The sequence below is a fragment of the Diceros bicornis genome, chromosome 14 (assembly GCF_020826845.1).
Source record: "Diceros bicornis minor isolate mBicDic1 chromosome 14, mDicBic1.mat.cur, whole genome shotgun sequence".
Lineage (NCBI taxonomy): Eukaryota > Metazoa > Chordata > Mammalia > Perissodactyla > Rhinocerotidae > Diceros > Diceros bicornis.
Genome location: NC_080753.1, coordinates 14,383,533 through 14,407,599, shown reverse-complemented (window position 1 = coordinate 14,407,599; position 24,067 = coordinate 14,383,533). Strand labels below are relative to the sequence as shown.

Below are 24,067 nucleotides of genomic sequence, written 5' to 3'. Positions count from 1 at the left end.
CTCTATATCCTGCTAGCACATGAGTATGTTCATTAAAAAAAATTTATTGAGTGCTTTATTTGTACCATGAACTTAGCATTCACTATCCCTAAATCTATCCCCACCACTCTCTGCAAAAGCAAGCAAGCAGGCAAACCAACCACCCTGCAGAGCTGTAGAACACAGAGGAACAAACAGGCTCGGGAAGACGAGCTGCTGGGGGTCAGCCGGCTTCTCACGGCAGAGCAGGCCTGCAGCCCAACTCCACACCAAAGCTCGCCCTCTGATAGTACCGCGCCCCTGCACCCCCGTCAGCGTTTGCTGCTTAATCCTCAGACCCTGGGGGAGTCCTTGCTAGCTGCTGCCTGTAACTGCTCTCATCTCTAAAGATGGTTCTGGAGAACACAGCAGGGCAATGACACCAGCAATGCTCACCATTATTACGAACACTTGGACGTCTTCTTTTCAGCACCGACACTAATATGTGATGGCTTTTACACACACACTTACTTAATCCCATCCTCTCCTAGCCAGATGACTCATTATACAGTAGCCATAAAGCATGGGGTGCTTCCTACCCACAGATCCACGCCAAGACAACTTCCCACTCTCATACTTCACCGTTATAGACCATGTAAAATGATGCCTATTACTCCCAGCACTCAATATACCAACTCTTTCTCCATCCTTAATTCCAACACCCTAATTCATGTGACCACAATGAACAACTATATCTCAAAAATATACAAGAAATGACTAATATAGTGAAAAGCATTAGAAATGAGGCTAAAATTGATGCGACCTCATTTTTCAAGTAAAAGCAAATGAAGCATCCAGATTTAAAAAGGAACATAAGGAATTATACCAGAGACAATTAGACTGATAATTCTATGCCTTTTATTCAGTTATTTCAAAAATATTTGCTGATCCTTTGTTTCAAAATGTACATTAAAAAAAATCCATACAAAACTGTAATTTCTTTTAAAACCAGACAGAAACAGTTGAAAAAGGATTTTGAAAAAAGTTCACTGAAAGTAAAAAGTCCCCCCCCAAAACCCTTTGACATGAAAGCATAAATACGGCACGTACAAGTTTTCCTTGAGTTCCTTGTTGAAATTTGGTCCATAACATGAACAGGCTAAAGTGGAAAACAAAGACAGTCTGTCCACGTTTGCATTACGAGTTGCTCAGGACACCAGCAGCCTCAGCTCATCCTTCAGATGTTCATGAAACACGAGGAACTGAAAAATGAGGTTTATCATCTCGTCACATAAACACTCGAATCTGTACCCAAGGACACGGCGGTACTTAGTCACAGCCAGATCCTACCAGGTGGACAGGGCTGTCCACGCGGGGCTGATTCTCAGGGAAATCTCCTCCCTCTCCACATGAACTAGAAACTCCAGAATGCTCTTAGCCAGAGTGATGGTGATGCCTCGGGTGTCAAAACAGATCTTATTCCCAGATGCTGACTTATTAATGCCCCATCATGAGGATGGTTTTTTTCCTTTTCAACAGATTTTTGAAAAATAGATGGACTTCTAAGATGATGCTACAATGTTCTACTAGAGTGCCACAGAAACCCAGCCAGGCTCACGAGAATGACAGCAACAAAGGGAAAGTGGCTGACGTGTCTTCTGCAGGGGATGACCACCACCCCTCCCGTGGGTCCCTTCCCTCCCCAGTTGCAGGGCGTTGTAAGGGGCAGCGAGGCCTGTGGAAAGGACCACTGGCTGGAAGAGTTATTGCACAACCCGGAAGAGCAAGGAAAAGGCAGGCCAGGAGGGGACCGGGGAGCTGCTGCCAACACGCGGTGACACTGAATGAGGAGCTCCAGGAAGTTCTGCAACAGCCAAACCAGACCCACCATCACATGGGCATCCACGACTTAACACTGGTGACTCGGAAGTAGAAGTACACACCTTTATCATACCAACTTTGGGTTGAATGGGAAGCAAGGGAGATGGGAAGAGGTTATCGCAAGGCTGCCTTTTCTTTTAATGTGGGGCGAGCTGGAACAGCAGGGCTCACTGCGTGGGGCCAGAGGCCCAGGGGGGCTGGTGCCCCCGGCTTCCCTTAATAGGCAGGAGGCACAGGTGCCTGCCGATGGGCCCCACAGAAAACTGACACAAGGGAGAAACCAGAAACAACACAGAGAACACACCACAGACCCAACACAACGGGGGGAGACGAATGAGGCGTAACTCTCACAATCCGTGTCCCTTTTACATGTAACAGTACCAGGTCTGGTGTCCCTGGCTGCACATGACACATGGCAGCTGGGGGCAGGCCATACAGCACAAGGGAAGGCTGAAGACCACCCAGCAAGTAAGGCACTTCTTACACCAAAAGAAAAAGGATCTGCTTACGACAAACACTCGCCGGGGTTGCCGAGCAAGAGTCCACACAGAGCCAGCAAGTCCCGATGTCCTGGTGCTTCTCTGAGACCTCTGGGAAAAGTGTAGGGGGTGGGGGGCAGCAGAGGAGGGGTCTTTTTCAGCCTTTTGGGAGGAGCAGTTGATATTCATGTGAGAACCAAGAACCGGGGTAAAGAGTGGGAGGAGGTTAGTGAGGGCTTCCTCATTGGCCAACCCTGGGCAGGAGAGGGATTTTCTTTAGGTTTTCAAATGATCTGACAATGACCCAGCTCCCCAGTCATGCCCAGAGTCCCTCCTGAGGAACAGGGCTGAGCGCTGGGAAGGCAGCGGGAGGGAAGCAAGACCACCCAGCCGTCCTGACTCACGAGCCTTCAGCACGCTCGCCGTTAGAGAAGGACAGGGGCCTGGAAGGTCAGGAATGGAAGTCTGCTCACCGTGACACCAGGCCCTCGCGCAGGGCCGTTACGTCCAGACCACCCCACCTTCTCTCACCCTAAGCCTACGAAAAACCACCGGGGAAGGCTGAAGCCACGAAGGAAATCCACGCCAAGCCTTCCCCAGCCGCATGGGGTCAGCAAGCCGCTGCAAAAGAAAAGGGCCTCCAGGGAATAGAATTTTCTGTTGCAGAACTGTGGGAGGGGGTGCACTCTCTGCCCCTACCTCATATCTGCCACTTAGAAAAAAGTCAAAGGGTGCTGAGGAAGAAGGTCCCAAAAGAAAAGCCAGATGCGCACACTCCTGGGACAGCCACCCCAGGTTTCAGGGCTTTCTATGGTCCGAGGGATCCCAGCCACGAGACGCACCTGCAGCGGTGGCCAGAGCGCAGACGTCTGCTCTGGCTTCTGAAATGTCAAGTTCCGCCTCGGGACAGAAACGGAAAAGGTTCTCAGCAACAGTTTGGGTCTGGTGGCCCAGACACACGTAGGGTTAGACTTGACTAGAATGGGAGAGAAGCACATCTCCTCGGCTCTCCCCAGAACCCTCCCTACCTTCAAAAGGAACAAATGTAACTGATTAATAGTACAGCTATCAGGGACTGGATGGTAAAAATAACCTTCCCATCACCGAACCTCCAAGGAGGGGAGTGGGCAGCACGGGATCCTCGTTCTCCCGCCACTGCCACCGGCCCGCTTCCCCCGCCTGGGCCGGTCAGCGACTGAGAGGCAGCAGTTGCTGAGGTAGATTAGCATCTGTTCACCTGCTCCTGGCGGGTGGCGCTGAGTGGCCTCTCAAGCTGGAGGGGTCTGGCAGGGCCTTCACAGACGGCTCGGCACTTTGGGAACAGGAGAGTGTCTGGGACAGAAGAAAACAGCCAGAGTGGCCAAATCCAGCCAAGCCAGCCCACCAGGCTCAGGATGAAGTGGAACTGAGTTGTCTGGGCCCCTGGCAACATGGTTTGAGCCAAACTGCCAAAGCCTTGGCTCTGCTCTGCAATAAATGTGCCAGGAATGCTGGTGGGGTGACAAAGACCCTACAACTTCCCCCTTGCCCTCTCTCCTCGCAAATCACTCCTGAAGCCCTGCTGGTGAGCTGCTAGCCTTACTCAGTCTCAGGGGTTCTTACACAGCAGAAAAGATTTTCCTGACTCTCATCACCAAACCAACCCCGTCCTCCAGGAACAGAGCCAGCGTCGCCCGGCCCCTGGATCGGTGGTACCACCTCCGAGGCGCACTACCCTGCAGAGCCAGGGGCTTGCAGGAGACCTAGGAACATAAAGCCATGTGGTCTCCGGCAACCACCACCTTCATACACAAGAAGGGCAGCTGCCTGATGGCATGACATCAGCTGTCACCACCTCCCTGCCCGCAGCACCCGCCCGCAAGCCACGGACTCGGTACCTGCTGAAGGCCTGACTCAGCAGGCACCCTGGGGCACACCTGGGGGGCAGCCTGCTGCCGGGCGCAGGCACGCCTGTCCAGGTTACAGGCTGGACAGAACTGGGACGGGCAGCCAGGCTGACGGGCGGGCTGAGGCGGCCACTGGCTGAACACCCCCTCCATTAGCGGTCACCAGGCAAGGTGGGGGGTGTGAACTCAACTCCAGCCACGTCAGGGCTGTTAGACTGAAATGACTAAGGGGGTCCAGCTCGGTCTGCTGGGGTGAGACCAATGCATCCTTTGACCGACATTCTGCTTTGCTGCCCAGAGAAGCGTCAGGGACAAGAGGGCAGGATGGGAGAAGTGTGTATTTTCCTAACGGTGATCAGAAGCAGCCAGGGGTAGTCCTTCCCATTTCTGCCACCTGATCGTGGACAGAGAGGAGGGTCTACAATGGTGTTAGGTGACAAATCCCTCAGCCACTGGAGAATTGATCTCTGTGACATGGAAAAGGGGAGCTGCCTTGAAGAAAAGACCCGTTTCCCCCCTTTTGGGTAATAATCCAAGGTTTGGTTTCTCCTGTGACATCAGAAAGGGGACCAGCACATCAAATGACACTAATAGTCCTGTGCCCACCAAGAACTGCTGCCCCTCGCCTCAGCACAGAGTTCAAGAGTTCTTAATTAGGACCCCTGAAAGCCTAACTCCCCTTCTGGAAGTACTCCCCAGGCACCATAAGGACCTGGGGCCTTGTCTTTGGGTGGAGGGAGGGGAGGGATGTGTGAGGGTGGGGGCGGAAACCTCCTATGGGTACAGCTGTGTCTGCTCCCGAGCCAGCAGAGCGACTCTGAGTGAGCCCTGGTATCATGCGGTCTAAGATGCTGCCGGTGGGCCCAGCAAACATCAGCAGATGACAATTCCAAAGAACACTCAACGAGTGAGTCCAGAGGGTGAGTGCCCAGGTGACCCTCCCTGGGCCACCAGGGGGCCAGCGTGGGGCTTAGTGTTCCTGCAGCTAGAGAGAAGTTGGGGAGCAGGCCCGGCCGGGCTGGGGCTCAGGACCAGCAGATCCCAGGCTGGTCGGTTAACTGCGGTCTGATTTGGTTTTCTGAATGCTGGTGAATGGTTGAAGAGCAGCCAAGGCTGCTGAAGAAAGGCCCAGGGCGACTCCACCACCACTTCCGCGGCTGTCACCTTTCCAGAAGAGCCTGCTGCTCAGTCCGCTTGCTCCCGCTCTCGAGTGGGCAACCTCTCTTCCTGCGGTGCCTCCCCGACAGAGCGAGAGCAGGCTAGTTCCCAGGCCAGGACCAGCCCCCCAGTAAGCTGTCTCGAGTCACGGGACCCAGGGCAGTTCACACCATCCTCTGGACCGAGCCGTCCTGCCCGGAAGCCAAATGCCTTGGCATTTACAACCAGCAGTGGCACTGTGGGGCCTCAAGACGGCGCGTGCAGAACTGGAACCACACATCTCGTCAGTTAATCAGCACCTAGGAGATCGTGATCCAAGAGGGCCGGTCTCTCCTCTTCCTGCCCATCCGCACGGGGACCACTGGGGGGCCTGCCACCGGCCCCAGGCGGAGGCTCCTTGGCACAAGGTTTCAGACTTTGACAGGTCCCGGGAATGACGCTGGGTGCTGGATGCCAGGAGCGCAGTCTCAGCTCCCTCTCATTGTAAAAATCAGACACAGAGAGATTGCACGATACAGTGAAATGAAGAAGTAAAAAGAGAAGGCAGCAGCAGTGAAGGAAGAGAAAGAGGAGGTGAGCAGAACGCTAACCATGAGAAGCTGGGCTTCTAGAAAACCCAACCCAGGACAGAGGTGAGGACATGAGGTGGCCTGAGGGAGAGAAAGAGGAAGGCTTTTGGTTTTATTGAGAATGGTTTATGGAAGAAGAAAAAGAGAAAGCCAAAAAGTAAGACAGAGGAAAAGCCCTGATGGAGGACAGGTTCCTGCTGTTGGAGGAGGAGCGTCCAGGGCTGGAAGCGGGAGGCAGGGATGGAGGCCGGGCTCCCGCCGCCCTGCTGGGCCCCGCCGGAGGATTCCTGTTCCCAGCACTTTGGCCTCAAGGAGACTTGAGTTTCTTAGTCCGTGGGGAGGTTCCGTTCTCGGCTTTCACCACGCCATTTTCATGGTAACCTAGGAAGTGAAGGGAGACACAGACACGGTGTTCCCGCTGGGACTGCAGCAGGAGAGGGGACATGGGCCGGGCTGCCCTGCGGCTGTACACAGGCTGAGCCCAGGGGACACAGCAACTGGAAACCAGCGGACAGCTCCCGGGGGCTCGTGCCTTCCCTGGTCTGGCTGCCAGCGGCTCTGTTTGAGGTGGTGGCTCTCTGACTGTCCTTCAGCGGGATGGGCTGGGATGACACAGGTAACCCCGGAGAGCCAGAGGCCCGCCCGCCCAGGCCTGAGGTGGGGCCAGATGCTTGTGAAATCACTTAGAGGCTGCCGGCCCGTGTCCTCAGTTTCTCTCCGGCCCCTGCTGGGCGCCAGCCCACTTCAGCACCAACTCCGGGGAAGGTGAGAACAGAGAGAGGAGGCAGAGACTGTAGTGACAAGGCCTTACTCAGATGCCTGACGCGCCTCTGGCAGAAAAGTTGTGCTATCTTTTCATTGTTGTCAAAAACACCTCCATGTGCTTGCTCACAGTCAAGGAGGCACATCTGGCTGCGGCCTCCTGCCCACACCCCCCAACCAGGCCTGACGCCTCGTCACACCCAGCCGTGCACGTGTCTGGTTCAAACACACAGGAGCCCTCGCCAAGCAGGCCACACCTGGAGAAAGGCAGGTGAGTCAGAAAACAGACCCTGGTGCAGACAGGCCCCCAGGCTGGACAGAAAGTGCAGGGCTGGCAGTGCCCCGGGCCCCGGTCGGGAGCAGGGGGTTACTAGAGTGTGTGGCAGGGGCCAGACGAGACGTGGGTGTCCCACCCCTGCCGCCCACCTAGCACTGTGTCACCTTGAGTCACTCCTGAATGAAAACAGAGGAGGAGCCAGTAACCTGGGAGGCAGGGCCAGGCCGAGATGTAGAGCAAGAGGGCAGGTGGGGACAGAGAACAGGCGGCAGAGCTGGGCTGGCGTCCAGACGCCACCCTGAGGACACGCTTCTCGCCAGAGTTCCCCACCCAGCTTCTGCCCTGCCCATCGTGGCCAGGAGGGCTCCCCGCCTAGTCAGGGCCAGCCCCACCCACCACGTGTCCCTGGCCCATGCCCAGCCACGAGCCAGGCAGGCCCCGGCAGGAGCCCCAGGCCCAGGAGCGGTCAGGGCGGAGGAGTGGCGGCACTGGTCGGGTAGAGCCCACGGAGCCAGACTTCACCTGCTGCCTGGCCGCGGCCCGGCACTCACCGGCTTCCCTCTTGATGAGCCTGGCTGGCAGTCTGGGGACAGCCGGGACTCTCCGCTTGGCGCTCTGCTCGTTCCAGTACTCCCGCCAGTGCCGCAGCTGGGAGTGGATGAAGCGCCACATGAGCCAGGCCTGGGCGGCACACACCAGCAGCAGCACGCAGAGCCTGCAGAGGGCACAGTGTGGGCTCAGGGCTGCGGGCGGGCCCACGGCCCCGGGCAGACGGGGCCAGGAAGCCGAGCTCCCGCCACCCTCAGCGTCGGCACGCCCCCATCCCGCCACCACCACCGGGGAGAGCGCCAATCTCGGGGCCGATCTCTGCGCTAGCGCACTTGAGGGGTGGTGACGGAGGGACAGGGGCTAGGGAGACCGGGAAGGAGGACAGACGCGCGTCCAGCTCCACAGTCACACTGTCCCCAGGCCTGACGGGCATCCACGGGCTTTGTGCCCACAGCACAGAACACGACTCATGTAAGCTCCATATATACTGGAAGAATTCAAATGAATTATGATATAGCAGAAATAATTCTAGAAGAGTGGCTTCTCATCTAGCGAGCCACTCACACGCTAAGCAACCCTAGACAAAGCAGGCGGCCCCCCCCCCCAGGCCCAAGGGTCTCATGAGACACAACGGCTTCCTCGCTGCCTGCCTTGCTGCTACGGGAGGCCACTGGCCAAACCGTTGAGAACATGGCTGTAAAGAGCCCAAGTGACAGTGGTTGTGACAGTCAGCTGAGAGGCTGGACCAGGTGAGGAGACTCCAGTTTGACTGGGACCCCGACTGCAGTCTGAGCGGGCGGGGCCAGGAAGGGAAGGGGGTTTTGATAGGAGCAGAAGGCTGGTCTCTCTTCTGCCCTCAGGCCTGGCGTCCAGAGATTTCCAGCTAAATATCAATGTGCGGGAGACTTGGGTCTGACCTTCCGCGGAAGCTGTGCCAAGTTCAGGGGGCCCCCAGCAGCACTCGGGGAGCCCTGCTTTATCGCCTCGGGCTTCTGCCCAACTCACCTGCAGAGTAAAGTGTTGAAGTTCCCCCTCTCGGGGTCAAAGGCCTGGTTCTCCATGCGAGCCAGCCCAAAGCCGATGGCCAGCACAGCGAGGGTGAGGATGAAGAGGCGGGTGACCCCAAACACGGCAGCCCAGGCGCTGAACCTGCTCACGGAGTGGGGAAAGGGACGTCAGCCTCCGGGGCCCGTGAGGGAACCCGCCCCGCTTCTCCAGAAGCGACCCCAAGCGGGAAGAGGGTTCTCAAAGGTGGCCGAGTAGGGTGCTTGAGGGATGAGGTATCTAGAACAAGATGCTCAAGGAAAAAGCACGACCTCGGGGTGGCGCCTGCAGGTAAGGGGGCACTTTGCCCCCAGGGCAGGACTTTCCCCGTCAGCCAGGCCTAGGGGGGTGGGGGGCCAGTACCCAGCAGCGCCACTTACAGCTTCTCGTTGTTCTCGTCCGCAAAGTAGAAGAGCCGAGCCATGTGGAAGAGGAACTCGGTCGAGTACTGCAGCAGCAGCAGGATCAGGCCCAGGCGGCTCAGGCTGCGGAGAAACGGACGAGCCTCACACTCCCCCCAAAACGCCACGAGAGCAGAGCGAGGGGCCCGCGCCCCGGGTCTGCTTTCCACCCCCCCTTCCCGGCTGGCCCTGCCTCCTCCTTGAGGATGCAGTTCTGCTGTCACACCGTTAAGAATTTTTCCTGATAGTGACCCCGCTGGCCGTCCACCCGGCCTGTCTGCGTAGGCGCCCTGACCTGCACCCACAGGGAGCCTATCCTAGGCTCTTTACAGCACTTGTCACCTTGTCCTTGTCCCCTAGCCCAGGACCAAGCACGTAACAAGTCTGCTGCACTTTCATGTAGAAATACGAGGGATTCCCGCCATCTGATCTGTCACCATCCAAGTCTTCACAGCTAATAACGCAAAAATCTGTGCGAGTGAACCGACCTCTTATAAAATTAGCACCCACTCAGACATGCCCCTCTGCTTAATTCCAGGCGTGACACTGTTACTGTTTCTTAGGCAGTTTCCTGCAGACAGTCAGTTGAAGTTCAAACTAATGTGAAAAGACTGCAAAGTGAAATTACAGATCCCGCCAAACACGCAGGGCTTCAGGAAGTCGATGAGATCATGTGGGAGCACTCCCACGGGCAGTGATAAATAAGGATCCAGCCGATTCCACTGAATGAGACCAAAGAGGTAGAAATCTTTCACGATGGTCACTGGATCCTGAGAATGGTCAAGAGATGATGTGAAAACTACCCAATGTCTTCACATGGCCTAGAAAGTCCAGCATGATCTGGCCCATGGCCTTGTCCCAATCCTCATTTTCTGTACTCCAGCCACATTGGGTTTTATGCCCACTCCTACCTCAGGGCCTTTGCACCTGTTGTTTCCTCTGCCTGCCTGGCAATCTCCCCAGCTCTTCATGTACCTGGCTCTTATCATTCACTCCTCAACCTGAGTCACCTCCTCAGAGAGGCCTTCCCTCACCACACCAAAGGAGCCAGGTGGACACATCACTCTGTTACACTATCCTGCTTCATTTTCTTCATTACACTTACCACCTTGGGAAACTATTTATTTATTTCCTTAGCTATGGTCTGCCTCCCAGGGAACGGACGCCCCAGAAGAGCAGGGCTGTGTCTGCCTTCACCCAGACGTGACCGCAGCTCCTGGAGCAGCGTCTGGCCCACGAGAGGGCTCAGGTATGTGCTGCGTGAGTGAAGGCCTCCCAAAGCCAAGCTCTTCACCAAAAAGAGACCCCGTATCCTTCAGCATTTCAAAGGTCTTTCTTCCTTGGGAAATCCTGCAGCCAAGGGTCTCTCCCTTCCCCTCACTCCCCTCTGAAAACTATAACAAGGATAGAGGAGAAAGGAGGTCATGCTACCTAAAGGAGCAGAGAGAGGAGGCCTCACCTTGAAAACAGTGCCAGCCTCACTGGGAATGGAACGGAATGGGTGATTGTGGAGGATCTGCTGCCCCCTGCCCTCTTGGTTCTATTGCAACTCCAAAACCAGAATTCTCAGGACTCGGACCAAACAGGGTCAGACACCTGCCCTTGTCCTTCGCTGGGACACGTCGGATGTGGGGAAAACAGACCTTGGAGTGTCTCACATCTTTGGGAGGAATACGTGATGATACAGTAGGGACTCGAGAGCAGCCGGAAGCTCTCCTTCTATGTGGTCCTGCCTGTGCATTCTCACCCTGGGCCTAGCCACACACTGCTGGGGCGACAGCACACCCTGGCTTTCTTACACCCAGCCTGCGTGCGACACACGAGCATCCAATACAGGAGCCGAGCTGGCCCCACCACACAGCCTGTGCCCCTCCAGGACCCCTCTGGGGAGCGACACTGCCCTAGGCCTCCCGAGACGGGAGAGCAGTGTTTGACAGCTGCCTTCCTCCTGACTCTGCCACCTGAGTCAGTCCTTCTCACAGGATGCCTGCTGTGGGGACCCAGGAGATAAGGGGCCCCAGGACCTCCAGGCACCTTAGCAGAAATTTATACATCACAAGTTCTCGAAATGCTGGCCTAGAGAAAGTACAGGGTGTTTTCCTACACGGCATGGATCAAGCTCAAGAAAATTCCAAATGAGCAATGACTGATCCTCTTCATCAATATGATTCTTTTTATAAAGGAGACATTTAAGGCCCAACACAATAGCAACTCTTCCAACTTCTGAACAACCACCCAGCGACTACTCCACATTTCATCACAGATCAGAAAGGAAGGGATCCTAGGGCTCTGAGCCCCGGCCGGCGTCCGCCACTGGACATGAGGCAGGAGCCCAGCTCCGGGCTGCCTTCAACCTGCAAAGCCACGCACGGTTCAAGCACGACACCCCTCGGAAGCCTTCCCTGGCTCTGTCTTGCGTTGAGGTCGTCAGTCACCCTTCTGGGTTCCCATGGCAGATGACACATAGTACAGTGCTCACCATGCTAAACCGTGCTGGTCTATGTCTGTAACTCTCTCTCCCACTAGGCCAAGGATGAACCACTAAAGATAAAGGAATTATCTGTTATCCATCTTTGTATTTCCCAGGTCTTAGCATGATGCCCGGCATACAGAAGTCATCTAATCAATGCCTCCTAATTGAATGAACGTGTGGAGAGGTTCCCTTGCCCATAAAAGGGCAAGGAGATGGGCTGGCTCCGGGGTCTCGCTCACTTTAAGAGGTAAGCTCCAGCGATGTGGACCAGGTACAGGCAGATGTACTGGAGCTGGCGGGGGATTTCCTCCTGCAAACGAGAGAAGCAGACAGTGACCGTGCTCATTCCCTGACTGAAGACGCAGGAACAGAGGGAAGCACAGAGGGACGGGGTGAGCCAGGCCACTCTCCCCGCATGTCTTTAACACAGACGGTCCCAGGGTCCCAGGTCACACCAGAGGCCCGAGCATCAGGCCACTGAAAAGCCTGAAGGCAGACGAGGCAGCAGCTTCAGGTTCACGGTCAGAGGGCGAGGTTGGGTTGAGAAAGAAGAGACAGGGACTGGGGAACAGGGCTTTTGGAAATAATTCAGAAGGAAGCTATTAAAAAAAAAAAAAAAAAAAAAAAGACTGTGGGAAAGGCAAAATCCTCTCCAGCCGCCCTCCAGAAGATGAGATTTCGATTTCCCCCAGAGCCACATGTCCAGTGTGGGAGGCAGGAAAGAGACGGGCGCCGGCGGCCTCCTCTCCTGGAGGTCTGCGTGGAGACTTCTACAGACTTCTGACTTGGCGCTTTACTCGAGCCGCCAACACGTCCCCATGGCCACCCAACCTCTGTGCTTCTAGACGAAGGGCCTGGGGCAGCGCTGGGAACAGCAGGAGGGGAGGGGAGACGAGTGAGTGGCCTCCAAGAGGGGGAAGTGAGTACTCACCTTCCGTACTTTCTGGAAATAGAGCTCAGGAAGTGCGTGCAGCCAGTAGGCCAGCTGGCACAGGTAGAAAAACTTCACCTGGAAGCTGGAGACAAGGGAGTGAGTCACACAGGAGGGATGGAGACAAACGTCCCTGCAGGCTCTTGCCGAGCACAGGAGGGAGAGGTGAGGGCCAGGACTGTTGAGGAGCTGGTCCAGGAGCCAGGGAAGGAGGGAGGCCACAGCACTGCACCTCTGAGCCTGGGGACCCTGCTCCACAGACGAGGGCACTTAAAGGGCCAGAAAGTCCATGGAAAGAAACAAAAATGATGGAAAGAGTGCAGAAGGGGAGGGTCTTCCGCCTGGAGAAGGGCAGGCTAAGGGGAGAGCGGATTCTAGAGCACCGTCAATGGAGAAGACGGCAGCACAGATACACTGAGGAATGACGCGTCTCAGAGCAAAGGCAGGCTGTGACTCAGCTGTGAGTCCTCTGCTGTCGCTCTTAAGGGTCTCAGGAAAGGCAGAGTGGTCTCCTGAGGGAGGCGGGCTCAGGGGCCGTCCTCCTGGAGTCCCAGCGGCACAGAGCAGGGGAGGAAGGGGATGCTGCCTCTGAAGGATCACCAGCCATGGACGACTGGAGGGAAGATGTGACAACGTGATGGGTCGTTAAGAAGGTACAAAGCCCAGAGAACTTTATGGAGATACTCTGCTTCCCTATCTGTCTCATGTGGTTTGGGTACCTGCTACAGCCTGAATGTCTGTGTCCCCTCAAAATTCCCATGTTGAAATCCTGACCCCCAGTGTGATAGTATTAGAAAGGGCCTTTGGGAGGTGATATAGTCATAAAGCCAGAGCCCTCGTCAGTGGGATTAGTGTCCCTGCAAAAGTGGCCCCAGAGAGCTCCCTCTCTGCTTCTGCCCTGTGAGAACACAGCAGGAGGATGGCCATCTATGAACTAGGAAGCAGGCTCTCACCAGACACCAAACCTGCTGGCACCTTGATCTTTGACCTCCCAGCCTCTGGAACCATAAGAGATCAATTTCTGTTGTTTATAAGCCACCAGTCAGTGGTGTTCTGTTACAGCAGCCCGAGCTGACTGTGACATCGCCTCTGTGATGGGGGCTAGTGCAGACCACACTTCACCTTGGGATTCTCCAGTCAAGCACACTGGAGGAAGCAGCTCCCAGACAAGTCTCCTCCCACAGCACTGTGCCGCGACAGGCTGGCGTATGAGCCGGTCCGCACGCCAGCTGGCCCTGTAGCATTCTGGCCACACTCTGGGAGGAGGAAGCCAGGGTCCAGCCCGCTCCTCCCCAGGGCCCGAGTCACGAGCATACTCACGGGAGGTACACGTGCGGGTAGTCTTCCCAGAGGCTCCTCGGGTTTGTTAAATATCCTTCCTGTAGTGGGCGAGAAGAGACAGCATTTAAAGACGTGAACATGAGACTCCTGGGGTCTGGGCAGGCCCAGGGATCCAGGGTCAGGGATGCACCCAAGCCCCAGCTGCCAGAAAGAGGAAGGAACAGGAAGCGTGAAAACGGAGGACCTCCCTGTGGGACCCGCTGGCACCTGGCCGGTTTCTTTATTGTGACAGAGTCACGACAGAGTAGGAGAGCTCTGCTCTGGGGTCAGAAGCCCTGCGTCTGAACGTGGGTCACACACTCACTAGTTGCATCCTCCAAGCAAGTTAGTCTCCCTAAGCTTCAGTTGGCTCATCTGTAAAATGATGATAAAAATACTCACCCTCCCAGAGTTATTATTAGAAATAAATGTGACAGTTTATGTTGATGTGACAGTGTCTACTCTTATGTCTGGCATGTTGGCACTGAGGAAATGCTTGTAGAATGAATAAGCAAATGGACTCCAGAACTGCCGTCCACTGGGAAAATGAAAAGCTTAGTTTGGCTTTTCACATCACCATGAATAAAGAGAATGGCAGGACCCCACAGGCCTCACCATGAGGCCTCGTCCCACAGGCCTCATGAGTACGACACTTGTCACACTGCATCACTGCAGCCAGTTGCCTCCATTAAGCTGCAAGTTCCTTCCTTCTGGGGTCTTTTCTTGCCCTTCTTTGTACCTCCTGCATCTAGCCCTGCGCCTCTTACAAAGTGGCAGGTCACCCAAAAACCCTCCCATCATAACACATCTAGAAATGCTGGATGATATCTAACAAATATTCTTTTAAACTCAAAGCTGAGCTCACAATAAGAAAGGGAAAACCCCTGGGACCCAAAAGGGACAAGGAGCTGAAAGCCAGAGCAGTAAGGTGGCGCTGTAGGGCCAGGGTGTTCCTGCCCATGTGGGGACAGAAGCTGGTGCCTTGCGAGGTGGAGGCGAGACCCTTGCAAAAAATCAGGACCCTCAAAGGGCTAGCACCTCAGAGAAAGAGTCGACTAGAAAGAGTCTGACAACCAACACAGGGAGATGAAGATGTCTGCTCACCCTGGACTCAGGATGAAAACAAAATATTATCCTGCGAGAATTTGTAACCTCGGGTTCACTTTCACCTGGGTTTGGGTTTAGAGTTGAAATTTACAGCACCTGTGTGGTCCAGGAACCACCAAGCTAAGAAATCAGTATTAGTAGTGTTGTGGGCCATTGATACCTTTGGGACATACTCTCATCGGAGGATGTCCAGGATTCTCACACATAAAATCCTGCTAAAGATGAGTTTATAATCCAAGATTACAAAACACATGAGGAAACAATCCACCATGAACAAGAGTCAGCTGACTCCACAAGAGTCCAATAAAAACTTGTTGGTTGAATGAATCAATGAATGATGAATGCTTTAGATAATTTCTGTCTTCTGAGGAAAAAGAAAAGGCTCTTATGTGTCACTTAGAGGTTAGATTAGTATGGCCTCATTTTAGAAACAGGGAAATGAAGGAACAGACAGGAAGGATCTCCTGAAAGGAGATGGTTTTTCAGCTGTGCTGCTGAAATCTCAGCTGCGCCACCAACCTCCTGTCCAACCTCAGCCAGGCTGCTTCAGCGAGTCAGGAAATAAACTGAGCTGGTGCCTCTGACAAGAAGGCTGAGACCTTCAGTGTTCACAGCGGGACTGAGGGCACGGGGCAGCAGTGCTCAGGAGGAGGGGGAGGCCAACAGGGTTGAGTGAGAAACCCTGGGTGGACTGCCCAGCGGATCCTCTGTTGTATTTCCAAGGGAGGGCTGATCCACTCAGCCAAGTCACTGAACGTCCTTGGACACATGGAGTACAATCCACAGCCCCAACCCCACACCCTAGGCCCTCATTAGCCCAATGACCCAGCAGGTCCAATCAGGCACATGCACCAGTGTAGTCATGGTGATGTCTCACCCAAAACCCTCATGGCCTCCTTTCTACTCTCTCCTCACTCCTGTAGCCCTTTCTCCCCAGGTCATGCACAGAGGTGGAAGGTCTTGGGGCACTTGCGGGGTGGGAGGAGTGCCTTCCAACTCCCACACTGCTGTCATCCCTCTCTCCTGCATCAGAATGTGGCCCCGGGCACACGGCCATACACGGTCTGCCACCCTCGCCACCTCACGCCAGGGAAATCAGAGAGGTGAGAATGTTCCTTCCTAGAGGAAGCAGCGAGGTATTTAAGGAGAAAAATGGTACTTCTGGGACTGAGGTGGGAGAGGAACTTCTGCCAAAAAAAAAAAAAGGTCTGGCCAAGGAAAGCAGCACTGAGAGAAATCTAAAGGCCAGATGATCTTGTGATCTTCAACAGGAACCCTCCTTGGCTTGGCCCCTTTACTTGGGAGACAAAAAGGTCAAGACCTTGAAGCCAACAAGCCAAGAAAACTCCCCAGAAAAATGCTGCCTGCTTGCAATGTCCAGTCCCTGGGGACTGTGCAGGAGGGGCTGGAGGGAGGGGAGCAGGGGGGCCCAAGGAAAAATGACTCACTGCTCTGAGAGCAGCCTTTTCCAGAGCTCAGGCCAGGCAGCTACCTGAGGGTGGCCTGGACGCGGGGGGCACCCTCAGAGCCCAGCCATCCCAACTACCTGAGGCCACAGGGGGCCGAGTGAGGCAGAGGGAGCACGTGGAACCCACCCCAATCCCACCCACCGACAGGCAAAATAAAACTGGTTATTTCTGGAGGGAGAGATTTGCTTTCTTTCTTGAACTTTTACATATTGCTTACTTTTTAAAAAATGATCATCCATGATGCTTATAAAAACAATCAATTTGTTACTTTAAAAACTGTTGAAGGTTGGAGCAAGAAGACGGTTGCAGTTTATTCATTCATTCTCACAACCAGTATTCAGTGAGCACTTAGGACGTGCCAGGGACTGTACCAGGGATACAGGAGAGCATGGCGCCTGCTTGCAAGCAGCTCGGGGTCTAGTGGGAGAGACAGCAAAGAATACACACACAAACAAGAAAAACACCATGGTGATGGGCATGGTGCAGAAAATATAAACTGAGGGGGTTCCCTGAGGAGGTGACATTTAGGTGGCGACTTGGATGGCAAGAAGAAGCCAGCCAAAAGATGTCAGGGGATGGAGCATTTGATCAGAGGAACCACCGTGCAACGTCCAGGAGGCAGGAATGCCAGGAGAGTTAGAGGAGCAGAGGCAAGACGGTGGGGCTGGGGCCAGTGAGACGAGACAGGCAAGGCTGCAGGGCCCAGAGTACAGAAGTGAGGAAGAAAAACAATTTCACTGCCAGTGGGATGGGGGCTTTTAAGCAGGGGAATGCATGACTGGCTGAGCAGTCTGGCTGGCTGAGCAGAAAATGGATTAGGGCGGGAGGGTACAGGAGTGGAAAGAGCCTCTTTCAGTGATCCAGGCAAGAGATGATGGTAGCTCAGACTAAAGATCAGCCAGCCTTGGCACTACTGACATCTGGGACCAGATAAAGCCTTTGTTGTGGGGACTGTCCTGTGCATTGTAGGATAGTCAGCAGCATCCCTGGCCTCTACCCACTAGATGCCAGTAGCATATTGCCAAATGTCCCAAGGGGAACAAACTCTTCCTGGAGAGAGCCACTGGCCTGGGGGCGGCGGTGCAGGTAGAAAGCAGCCGACACTACCTCACTGTGTCTGGAGGTAGAGGGTTGGCGGTACCTGCTGATGGACTGACTGTGAAGAATGAAAGAAAGAGAAGAATCAAGGAAAATTTGCATCATATAAAAAAATATGATTTTTTAAAAAACCAGCTGTTTTTACTCCTTTTACAAAACTACCCTCTCTTCTTCGTTCACTTTCATCCCCTGCAGAATGGCTTACATGGAACAGGTGAGGGCCAGGAGCTACTTGGTGTCATTAGGAGTTGGGGTCACTGGAGCTTCCCAGGGTCCCCTTGGCTCCATTTCCTGTGGAAGATGTTGAGTGAGGAACTGCCTTTCACCATAACAGAAGCCTGTTCTGAGCTTCCTCAAGAAAAGTGCTACACACTCCCAGAGTAATTAGCATCACCATTTTGCAGCCCTTGAAGGCCCGAGAGAAGCAGAGAGAGCGGTTGAGCATTTCACACTCTGGAAGGGGTGTTACGTAACTTGGCTGTTGGCCTCCAATCCGATCTAATGTGTCACAGCTGGGGTGGAATGTCTGGCTGTAAGGTAGAAAGGGTCAAAGTGATTCAGAGATGAGGCAATGCTTCTTCTGAAAGAGCAGTTAAATGAGGCACCCTGAGGCCGGTGTGCCTCAAAGCAGTTCAGGGTCTCCAGAGGCCCCACGAACCAAACGCCAAGCACTCGGGAGAGGTCTGGAATCCAGAAGCACCTATGCTTCCCAGGGCCAGGATGTGCACTGCACCATGCCAGGGGGTGCTATTCACACAGACCACACTGGAAGTCACCCCCTGGGACAGAGGAACACCGCAGCCCTGCTTGAGAGGACAGTTCTGTTTAGGAAAACTGTTGTGAGATTAAATGATAATAGACACAAAAGCAATAATCAAAAGGACATGTCACTCCTGCTTTGAGAATATGAATTCAGCTCTCAGCTCTGCAGACAGAGTTCCTTAGTGCGTGAAAACTCCTCACTGTTGCTGAAGGACGGAGGAAGAGGAAGGGGGTGAGGGGTCAGTGGGAGGGAGGGAAGGAAATCTGTAAAAGGTGACACAGGGTTGCTGAATTTTCCAAGCCCTGAGCCTGGATTTCTCTCGGGACAATGCTAGCTCCTGAGAAAGAGACCAGGTTACAGACAGGCGGCGCTCCAGGGGGCTGTGTGTGTGTGTGTGTGTGTGTGTACTCATGTGCACTAATTAAACACTTCCGAGCACGACAAGCCTGGTCTGGTGACAGCGAACCCCAAAGGACTGTCCACGTTCCTTCGTATGAAGGAATTTTGCTGTATCAAAGGTTGCTTGAAGTAAGAGCCCTATCGTATAGAAAGGGGAGTAGACAAATTGTCTGGTCCTCTAGGCCTTTGTGGGAATGGCGTCAGCTCTCACAAGATCTGATCTACGGACACGGGGGTGTTGGCTTTGCTCGCAGAAGGACAACGTCATAAAACAGAAAGTGTGCTGAATTTGGAACCAGACCCTCAAGTCCAACCCCTGTCCTTGACACTTCAAAATCAGGTGATCGGTGTCAGCCCAGTGGCGCAGCAGTTAAATTCTCGAGTTCCACTTTGGTGGCCCAGGATTCGCTCGTTCAGATCCTGGGCACAGACCTAAGCACGGTTCATCAAGCCATGCTGAGGTGGTGTCCCACACACAGCAACTAGAAGGATGTACAACTATGACATACAAGTATCTACTGGGGCTTTGGGGAGAACAAAAGGAAAAAAGGAGGAAGACTGCCAACAGATGTTAGCTCAGGGCCAATCAAAACATAAAAACCTGGTGATCATGAGCACACTGTGAAATCTGAGCCTGGGTTTCTTCAATCCATCACACGGGTATCAGAATGAACATAAAATTTCTCTCATGGATAGCATTTGTAGGAGGGCCCTGTAAAACGATGCAGTGCTATGTAGATATACGGTATCATTATCGTAACACCACATTACAGCCATAACAAGTGTTTATTTTTGGACAAGGTGACTCTCCAGCTATAAAATGGCATCTATACAGTTTGGCCTTTCTCTCACTGCAAATACCACAAGGCTACAAAAATAGCTTCAGTTCTAAGAAACTGCCCCAAGTTTACATACCGCCCCTTACTCTTTTTCTTCCTCACTAAGCCCTTTGCAGACATCTCATTAGCAATCCACGAAGAGACCCACTGCCTGGCAGCCCCTCCAGCAGTCCCGAGGGCCACTCACCGTCACCACCACATAGAAGCACCATATCACCGAACTGAGATGAAAGACGACCAGCTGTCCAGACTCATTGAACTTGCTGTGTTTAACCTTGGAGAGATGAAGCCGTTTGCTGATTTTCTAAAAAATAATAAAGAGAATCCTGCATATTAATATAAAAGTGTATTGGTACCAGGCATTGACTCCTGTTTTCTCCCCATGAAAGGGCTGAAGTTTGAAGGCAGCCATAATCCAAGTTATTCAGTGTAAGCCTACTGTGTGCATACAGTGCTTAGTTTAAGGCAAGGATTCTGAGAAAAAGCAAGATTAATGTCTTTAGCCTGGATGTAAAGAAACCCGCCCCCATCATGCTATGTACCATAGACCCACAAGGACGCCATCTTGTCACAGCCCAGGCAGCTCTCTCCCGTGCGATAAATACTGCCATCCCACGTGCTGACTAAAGGAGGCTGTGAGAGCGACAGAGACCAAAGTGTGGTGAGGGACATGGAGTCAACAGGACCAAAGAGGGCACACAAATTAGGGGGTGAACAGGTACAGAGCTGCAGTTTCCTCCCAGCAGCCCCCCGATCTCTGTCTCAGGATCCAGACACACCACTTACGTCTAAAATGTACTCTTGAACCACGGCGTGCAAGATGATGGTGATGAAGACGTAGAACGAGATTGTGACCAGGTCCTTGGGCCCGTAGTGGTAGTGCACGGTCTCGCTGTCTGCGGAGGTGACAAGAGCCCCGTCAGCGTCCCTGGGGGGAGCAAATGCTCTGGGACCCAAAACTGAAGAGAGATCTGAAGCAGAATGTGCCATCGAATGCTTCCCTTTTGCTGTAACCCTAGACTTAGAAGAAAGAGTTCCTTCCCTAGAATCCTACCCAACCTGTGGACTTGGCCCTTGGGTGGCACCAACGGGGCAGGCTAAGGAGAACCAAGCCCACTACATATCGTGATGACTACATCTCCTGAGCCTGGGCAGGAGGGCGCAGTGGTGACAGCCCAGGGTTGGAGACTGCCACCCTCCACCACTCCCTGGCTGTGTGACTATGGATAAGTAACCAACCTCTCTGAGCCTCAATTTCCTTCTCTATAAAACGGCACTGTAGTTATACTTTATTGAGGAAGCACAGCATAGGGGTTAAGTATGTGGACTCAGAAGCCTGAGTGTGTATCACAGCTCTGTCATTTACTTCCCATGTGACTTTAGAACACCTCTATGAGTGACCTTTCTGTGCCTCAGTTTCCTCATCTGTAAAATAAGGATAACAGTTCCTGTATCACAGGGTCATTGGGAGAATTAGATGACTTAATAAACGCGTAGTGCTCAGAACAGTATCTGGCACATAGTAACTGCTATCCATGAAGTTGCTATTATTCTTGTTGAGATTGGGCTATTGTGAGGATTAAATGAGACAATTCGTATGCAAGATGCTCATCACAGTGCCTATAACCACAGTATGCACGGAATAAGTGGAAGTTTATTAAAATACTATTTAACAGTAATAAGTTAGCTAGAATCCCAGCTGTATAAGTCTTGTAAAGCTCTGTTACCACAGCCTCTTTCTCCACGCACACAGGAGGATTTATACCTTCGTTCCAGTTAGCAGGCTGCAGGGTTGCAAGAGCTCATGAACAGGGCCTGGCTCTCTGCTGCTCCCTAAACCCTCCTCCCCCAGGCAGACACACGGGCCGCCTTTCCAGCTGTGCTGCATTCAGGCTGAGTCACACACATGAGTCATCCCTCTCCGCCAGGATGCATTTACCAGAAGGTAGGCCGGGGTCGGTGAGTTTCAGAGTGGCCATGGAACCAAGAATTGCTGACTGGGCCACTCTGGGAGTCAACCCATAACCTCCCTCACCCTAGACTGGGAGAATGTGATGGTGGGCGGGGTGAGAGGGGGTGGTGGGGACAGTGAGCACATGAACTTTGAAATCAGACAAACTTTCCCTTTTCCTCTCCCTCCTCCTTTCCACAAAGACCTACCCTGTTGAGAGGCACTGGGCCAACTGTTGAAATACGGAGATAAAAGACACCGCCCCAGCTTCAGAATGCACAGCCCAGCGAGGAGACTGACAAAGAAATGTGCAACTACCTACACACGGGCACGCGGTACCAAGAAGTAAACACAGAGACGCAGCGAGCCAGGGCAGGCGGGGGCCCGACTCCGGCTGGGGCGGAGGTGGGGGGCAGCAGGTCAGGATGAACAGGATGACACTGACACTCGGGGATAAGTCGGGGTAGTCAGGTGTGGGGGCATCGTAGGCAGAGGTGGCAGCGTCTAAAAGGCTGCAGGGAAAGAGGCTGGAGGGCTGGGGCGGCCAGGGCAGCAGTCGTGGTGGATGCTGAGGCCACTGTGAAGGGCCTGGGTGCCACGTGAATGGTGTGGACTTTATCCTGAAGGCAACGTGGAAACATCAAAGAATTCAAATTCCATAGGAAATGATGAAATTGGGGTTTTGGAACGTTTACTCTGGCAGCAGTGAATAGCATCGTGCCCACAGGTCCACACGAGGTAGGGAGCTCTCGCCACCATCCAGGCGAGGAACCACCATCCAGGTGAGGAACCACAGGGCCTGAATGAAGCAGGAGAAGACAGAGGGAGGGAGGGAGGGGCTGTCAGTGACAGAGAACTGGTAAGACCTGGGGCTGACCCACCAAAGGGGCGGAGACCTGGGGGGGAGTCAGGGAGGACCGAGGACCGAGGAGAAGACACTAGAGGTGGGAGGAGAGATGGCGGGTGACTCAGCCTCTCCTTTCTGCTCTGCCACCCGTGAGGCCGCAGTACACTTTCCCTGCCTTCCTCATAAGGGAGGATCAAAGGACACTAATTAGATGGCAGCATATTTTGAAACTATAAAATAACCGAACACATGGACAGTTCCACCATCAGGACCAGCATTATTAGACAAAATGGGACTTACAGTCGACAAACAAGCAGAGTCCAAAAGCAGTGAAATAACACCCGTCTAGACTGATTTGTCCATTGTAAAGGCTATTCAGGGTCACCTGCCATGCTTCACCACGAATGCTATGGTTCCAAAGAGAGGTGACCAGAGCCTTAAATCCTCCTCAAAACAAGCATGAATGCACGAATTAAGACATTCTTCTACTCCTTCGCTGTTGAGAGCTACATGCATGTTTGTTCATCAGCCAATAACCATGTGCAGGCTCTACAATGGGCGCTGGGGGACGGCAGGGAACAAGGTGGGCACAGCCTTGCCCGTAGATGTTAGCAAGTACACACCAAATTCTCGTACACCTAAAAACCAGAGGCCAAAGAACTACGACCCAACAACAAAAAACCAACAACCAGCTTAAAAAATGGGCAAAGGACTTGAACAGATATTTCTCCAAAGAAGACATACAAGTGGCCAACAGAGACATGAAAAGATGCTCAACATCACTATCATTAGGGAAATGCGAATCAAAACCACAATGAAATACCACCTCAAACCCATGAGAATGGCTATAATTTAAAAAAATAGAAAAGAAGTGTTGGTGAGGATGCGGATAAATTGGCACCTTTGTGCATTGCTGGTGGGAATGTAAAATGGCGCAGTCACTATGGAAGACAGTATGGTGGTTCCTCAAAAAATTAAAATAGAATTACCAGATGATCAGCAATTCCAATTCTGGGTATATACTCAAAAGAATTGGAAGCAAGATCTCAAAGAAATATTTGTATTCCCATGTTCATTGCAGCATCATTCACAACAGCCAAAGGTGGAAACAACCCATCTATCAACAGATGAATGGAAAAATAAAAGGTGGTATACACATAAAATAGAATATCATTCAGCCTTAAAAAGGAAGGAAATCCTGTCACTTGCTACAACATGGATGAACCTAGAGGACATTAAGCTAAGTGAAACAAGCCAGTCACGAAAAGACAAATACTGTATGATTCCATCACAGGAGCTTCCTAGCACAGTCAAATTCATAGAAACAGAAAGAAGAATGGTGGTGGCCAGGGGCTGGGGGGAGGGGGAACGAGGATTTGAGGTTTAATGGGTATAGAGTTTCAGTTCTGCAAGATGAAGAGTTCTGGAGGTTCGCTGCACCACAACGTGAATATACTTAACACCACCGAACTGTACACTTAGAAATGGTTAAGATGGGAAATTTTATGTTATGTGTATTTTACCACAATTAAAAAAAACACTAGCGGCCAGGTGTGATAAGTGCTGTGACGTGGACTGAAGGCCGAGGGGGAAATAACAAGGAGCAGCAGCCCCACGGAGGGTGGTTGAGGAGGGGACAGGAAAGGGAAGCAGAAGCTGAGGTGTGCAGGGGGAGAGAGCTGGTGACGGCAGAGCCCCTGCGGGGAAGCTTCAGGCAGTAGAGGGATGGAGTGGAGTTGGAGAGCAGGGGTGGGGGACACTGCAGAGGTGGGAGGCCATATCACGAAGGGCCCCCTTATAGGTCATGGCAAGACATGTATCAATAAGGCAATGGAGGATTTCAGTTACATACGTGTTTATAAAGATCACTCTTCCTGCCATATGGAGCAGGGGTAGTCGGGCAAGG

The 24,067-nt window shown here is 53.2% G+C and overlaps 1 protein-coding gene across 3 annotated transcripts in view; it reads right to left on the bottom strand.

Annotated features, from left to right (window-relative positions):
- Positions 1-853: 853 nt before the first annotated feature.
- TRAM2 (translocation associated membrane protein 2) overlaps positions 854-24,067 on the bottom strand; it is a 75,796-nt gene continuing 52,582 nt past the window's right edge. Inside the window, exons 3-11 of one of the 3 annotated variants that reach the window (XM_058554166.1) lie at positions 20,150-20,334; positions 19,551-19,667; positions 13,689-13,747; positions 12,369-12,453; positions 11,677-11,747; positions 8,944-9,048; positions 8,525-8,668; positions 7,493-7,685; positions 854-6,312 (exon numbers count right to left, since the gene is read on the bottom strand). In XM_058554166.1, coding sequence (XP_058410149.1) covers positions 6,289-6,312; positions 7,493-7,685; positions 8,525-8,668; positions 8,944-9,048; positions 11,677-11,747; positions 12,369-12,453; positions 13,689-13,747; positions 19,551-19,667; positions 20,150-20,334 — 983 coding nt within the window. In that variant the 3' untranslated portion in view covers positions 854-6,288. The remainder of the gene's footprint in view (positions 6,313-7,492; positions 7,686-8,524; positions 8,669-8,943; positions 9,049-11,676; positions 11,748-12,368; positions 12,454-13,688; positions 13,748-19,550; positions 19,668-20,149; positions 20,335-24,067) is intronic. The other 2 variants (XM_058554165.1, XM_058554167.1) reach the window with 2 other exon arrangements.